The 6037-nt window shown below is 35.9% G+C and overlaps 1 protein-coding gene across 1 annotated transcript in view; it reads left to right on the forward strand.

Moving 5' to 3' along the window:
- Positions 1-1912: 1912 nt before the first annotated feature.
- Positions 1913-6037, forward strand: part of LOC105865113 (uncharacterized) — a 215492-nt gene continuing 211367 nt past the window's right edge. Inside the window, exon 1 of the mRNA XM_076010756.1 lies at positions 1913-1924. Within this exon, the coding sequence (XP_075866871.1) occupies positions 1913-1924 (12 nt within the window). The remainder of the gene's footprint in view (positions 1925-6037) is intronic.

The following is a 6037-nucleotide window of genomic DNA, read 5'->3' on the forward strand; positions in this document are numbered from 1 at the left end:
TTTTAAGCTCCTAGGAATTGCACTTGGGACATATTTTTATGTATCAATATTTCAATCAGAGCCAACACATTGCCCAAAAGCTATTGATGGTATAAAGCCAGGTCATGTGTTCACTAATTTTCCTCTGGCTCAAGGTGGGTGATATGTTCTTCATTGTCCATGTTCTGCTGGCCGTCCCCCAGTTATGAGGGATCTGACTACAACCCCCAAATTCCAGCTCATACAAACTTTAGAAACAAACTTCAGAGACAGGGGAATGGATAGTTTTATGCCTCCTCTGTTGATAGCTGCTTTTTATATGATGCACTACTCACTTCTATTAAGCTGCTCTCTACAGTCAACCACATATATTATGTGTGAGGTGGTGAGGGATTCTAATCTCATTTCACAATTGTACTGAGTCTTACTGTACTAATACTGCATCTGAATGTTCAGAAAGATTTTTAAAATGCAGCCTTCTGTGAAGGAAGTGAAATGATCTGGCTTATTTGAGAGTTTCCTGAACATCCCATTGATATTATGGAGGCAACTTGTGTTTTGTGGATGGTAAACTTTGGGTAATATATCTGAAAAATAAAGTTATGATGACAATAACACAAGCAACTTTGTAATTTAGAAACATTTTAAAAGATAAATATTACCTATTAGATGAAAACCAAATTTAAGGAAATAAAAGAAAACAGATTTCTATTCCACATATCGTATTCCCAGAAATATGAATTACTCTTCAGTCACTGTGTCATGGAAGAAAGAAACACTTCAGACTTCAATTTCTGCTATTTGTCTAAAACTTTTTTGTTTTGTTGATGATTTTCTCTTTTGAATAATTTTACATGTATTTCCCTTATTTTAGGAAGTAATTCAACATAATCTTTGAATCATTTATATTACTCTTACATAAAAAAGAATTTTACAATTAGCAGTAGAAGGAAAAAATCTTTCATTTATTCCAATATTTATATCTATTTAAAAGCTCATTTATATTTTGCGAAGTGACTTTTTAAAACTATAATTGATAGTTCTGAATAAAAAAATGTTGCATGTATCATTCATAGGTGATATGCTTTGTTTTACTGCCAAATACAGATAACCATTTAAAAAGTGCAAATTCCAAGTCTAAAAGACTCTTTTGGTGAATCTTTATGGTAATTTAACAAATGCTGAGACCATCATTCATTTTGAAAATTTTCCATTTATTATAATTATCTGGCCCTAGACTGATTCTGGTGTAGTATTTCTGTCAATTGAAATAATATCAACTGGAATAGCTTACAGATTGAACTGGATAATTTATTGCATGACTCTAAGGAATTTTAAGAGTGTTAAAAACACATTTCCTTTCATTAAAATTTTTATATTTCATATCTTTGCTGGAGGAAGCTCCCAGGGTTTCATCTACTTGGCCCCTAAGTACACATCTTTATCATTGACTTTATCAGATATTATCTATTTATGATAGTTGCAAAGTAGACTCGTAATTTTTAAAAAGATAAACATGGTACAACTACTTAAGGCATGCAGCAGCAAGTTGTCATTGTATCTTCAGTGCAGTCTGAATTTGTCACCTTTGGGGCATAAAATAGAAAATTTAGGCTCTCTAAATCAAGCCTGAATTTTTCCTAGAGGTTGCCTTTGTAAAACATTTTATGAATATTTACTGACCCTCAGTTTATTGGGAGTCTGGCTAAATAAATAAGAGCAACAACAATAAAATTAAGACACCAAATTGTGTCCTGTTGACTTTATACTTAGACTTTTCAGGGCCATTAAGTAGCATCATAGCTCTCCAACCCCAAATTGCTTAATGTATCTCATGATTGGGTCAATTTACTCTAGTTCTCAAATATTATTTTTCTGTTTTAGAGGAACTTGATTTGAATCTGTGCATTGCCAAGGGCAAGGAGCTGAGAACATGGAGAGAGAGGTAAGATGGATGTAACAGAAGCCCCCTCTTTGATTTTTTTTTCTTTTAAAAGCAGCCTTTTAAGCTTTATTTTTCATACTGTTATCCATGGATGGAAAGTATAGAAGCGAGTAGAAATTTAGCCTCCTTTGTAGCACTCAGGAGCACAGAGGATGATTAACGAGGGTAGCAGACAACGTTGTAGCAAAAGAGAGTCAGTCTATAGACCTGAAACAAAAGTGCCTTCAGGATTTTCAGGGATTCCCATGATCTATAGTAGGACCTCATTGTGCCTGTCCACTGTTTCTATTTTTGATTAGATTTATAAACACAGCACCACATATTTTCATGTGGCTTATTGCCCAGGGGCAGAATCAGATTGGCTGCTCTGAAACTGTGAGGATTGTGAGTTTTGGGCAAGGGCTAGAGTGAAATAAGTAGTGTAATTGTTTTTGTGGAGTGACCGTGGGACCTCCTCTGTTCTGAATTACACATGGCTCAACCCTTTGACCTGACCAGCCTCGGCACTGGCTGGCAGAACTCCTAAAGCTGTGCTGAAAGGGTCATCGCTGAACTAGCTGGAACGTTATCTGTCAGGCAAGATGTGGGCCAACAACTATACTCAACTATATTAATTACTAGTGAAACACATTTGTGGCTACCTCGACTTCATTCAACCCATCATCATATCAAGTTGCTATTTTAACAGGAAGTGCCAATGCAGGGCATTTTTAGAATCCTTTAATGAATAGGCTTTAAAAAAATTTTTTTTTTTAGTTTACTAAATTTTGGGTCTTCTTAGGGAATATTTTGCCTAATTATTTAAATGTTATTATGATTTTTTTTAACACATAGGTTGGGAAAATATCATAAGCCATGATTAAAGTTCTTTCATCTCAATGAGCTTAACTTAATTCTTTCAAAATAGATGGTAACTCACTGATATAATTCATCAAAGGAATCAAAGCTGAGGGGAATGCAGAGAACTGGAAAAGGTTGGAGAGAATCGTAGGTACTGACATTTTTGTCATTGTGAATTTATTCTGTGATTCACACAGTGAATAATGTTGTGTAAACGTGTTTATATTTATCTAGGCATGATTTTGAAGTGATACACTTGAGTTTTTAGTTTGGAGTCAGAAAACTAAATTTCCAAAGGCAATATAAGCAGAGAGCTCAGGTTTACCTAACATTATTTCTAAAACTAGTCCTGTTTCTGAAACAGGTCTGAAAAATGTTTTTGTTTGTTTGTTTACCTTCTTTCATTGCCAATTCTACAAAGTAAATGTCCTTATAGGTATTTTATGCTTTTAGCAATTTGGACATAATTTAGAATTTAAATTTTTTTTCTTTCTCATCTAAGGGAACGCAGGCAGAATATTAATTCAATTCTTAGTTACATGACATTTAAAAATTTCTTTAAAGAATTTACAACTTTATGGGTTTTTTAACTGCATTGTCTTACTCCAGGAATTCTAAAACATTAAAATAGGGAGGTCCCTATCAGATCAGTCTCAAAAAACTAAAAATAAAACAGTAAAATACACTATAAACCCCCCTAACAAAACCGCATCCAGCCTTGCCCCAGTCTTACTCTCATTAGCAGGGAAGGGTTTGCTCACCACGGAATCTAACATGGAATGCTCAGAGCAGACAGGTGCAAATTGCAAGCTGTTTCACTTTGGCTGTTATCCCTCAAATCGACAAAGTAAAAGACTGGGAGAACCAAACAGGTTCCAGCTCAAGCTGCATAAATGAAAGTCTTAACAGGGACACACCAGCTGGCTAGGAGAATTCAATGTAGTGAATACTCAATATTACCTTTGTGCCACTTGCCAAAGAAAGGGGCTTCAATAACACCCCTTTCCTTTTATTATGGAGAAGATGTTCCTGCAAAATTGTATTTTGCTTTATTGTAAAGGTGACACTGTGGCCGAAGTGGATGAGAACAGAAGCCAACATACCTGTAAGGTTGCCATCGTTACACTCCTCTGAGCGATTCAGGCATGATTAGCTTCCTGGAGTTGGACCAGATTGACAGTATTTCTATCCATGTCTTTTTTTGGCTGATCCAAGCAAAGCCCCAGAGCAGTGAAACAACAACAAAAAAGACACACCACCCCCACCTCCCCAACAAGATGAATCTGCTGAGCTAGTCTGCCGAGAAAAAGCAGTTGTTCATATTAGGAACACCTAATTTCATTTCATGGAAGAGACGTGCCACGCCAGTATGTGTAGGAATCTAAGGCATGCGTTTCCGAAAAGGGACTCTAACTCTGTCATTCCAAAGTTGCTTCCCTGTGTGACTTCCTAGTGTGCACTGGAACTGTTGTCTGCAGAAAGAAACTTTCACTTGAGCTTTCAGGCGGCTGACTTGGTCTGACTGTGTGATCTGCCCGTGCAGATAAGGGTGGGAAGACAACTCGAGCCGGCCTTATTTACAGCCGGACGGAAGAAAACATCAAGACACAAATGAGGGCTGACGGTTTCATGAAGCACAATTGGTTGATCCCAGATGCAATGTGACTGCCCTGAACTGAGCGATGATCCGTACAGTATGCAGAATTCACTTTCTTGCTGGTCTGTGCCCACCAGCCTTGGAAGAGGCCCTCGGCGCCCCTCGGCCATGGCTTGGAGCGCAACCAGAGCTGAACAGCAGCCCCGTGGGACCCGATGCCTTCTGACAACAATCACATTCTTTTAAAAACTTCATAGGTTTTGGTTGTCACTGGTTATAAAGGAGTTTGTTGTTGTTCATGTTAGTTACCCTATTGTAGATTTCCATTCAAGTTGAGAGCATCGGCATCAAAAGATATTTGTTGCTTTTTAATGAAAAGGAAAATACCATTGGAAATGCTGTCAGTTCTTAAGAATTTCAGGCTTTTAGTTTCGTTATTTTTCTGTTCAATCACAAAGTATTGTTTTATTCCACACTGTAGAATATATTTAATTGGATCACCTTACCAAAATGAAAAAAGAGGTGATTTATCACTATTGAAACACACATATAAAATAAATGTGTTACCGTTCAGTTATGCAAGATGAGTAAGTTCTAGAGATCTGCTGTACACCTTGTGCTTATACTTAAACATGAGTTAAGAGGGAAGAGCTGGTGTTATCTGTTCTTACCACAATAAAATAAATCTTTAAAGAATATGTTACTAGAAACTGCTCACTTTGATTTGATTTAGACAGTTACTTTGCATTACAACAACTAAATAGAAACATGAAGGGAAAAAGCCATAGTAAATTTAGTTAAGATTTCTAGATATTGTGCTTATCTTCAAAACTGAACACATTTTCAGTGAGAGGCAGGAAGATGCTGGTGACTAAATTTTGTTTCTTTAATTTCTGGCATACAATTAGGAATTTAATAAGTTAATGTGAACGTATTAAAATGATAACATGTACATAAATAGACTAATGTAACAACTGGTAATGAATGAATTGATATAAAATATGAGTGCAGGATTATTTTGCATGAGCTAAAGAGATAAAATCTCATCAGGAAAGAGAGCTTCTAAATTGAGAAGGGGGTGAAGGAAAATGCAATTCACACCACTTAAAGGTGCCCATGTGTAAAGGAGAGAAAATAGTGAGGAAATTGGCAAAGGAGAGAAGTCGGAAATCACTCCTAATTTCCTCTTGAACATATGTTAGTAGTAAAGAGGTCACAGAATACAAACCATCACTTGGTGATCCTCTCAAAGAATTCATCTCTGCTGTGTACAATCAGACAGTGCTTTTTTTTTTTTTAAAATACATGAACTTGTGAAAATATCTTTGAGACCTTTATAACATTAGAGAGCAAGTACATAATTTCACTTGAAGTCCTTAGTAAGGAAATGAAGTCTATTAATAGGCCACATCCATCTATTTAAAAGCATGTTTAACTCGATCTGAAAGGAGTGAAGTGCCAAAATTACTGAACCATGTCAAGAAAACTAGTATCTGCTGTTACCTCAGATGAAGGCTGTGGAAAAAAAAATCACCCTTCAAGCTCTTTCTTAATGAAACGTAGGAACATTTAGCGCAGCTGTGAACTACTGTTTTTAAAAGTTTACCAAGTTTTTAATGAATTATAGTCTAACCTTTTATATTATAATTGAGAATGTAAATTAGTGTATTTATTTT

The sequence above is a fragment of the Microcebus murinus genome, chromosome 15 (genome assembly GCF_040939455.1).
Source record: "Microcebus murinus isolate Inina chromosome 15, M.murinus_Inina_mat1.0, whole genome shotgun sequence".
Lineage (NCBI taxonomy): Eukaryota > Metazoa > Chordata > Mammalia > Primates > Cheirogaleidae > Microcebus > Microcebus murinus.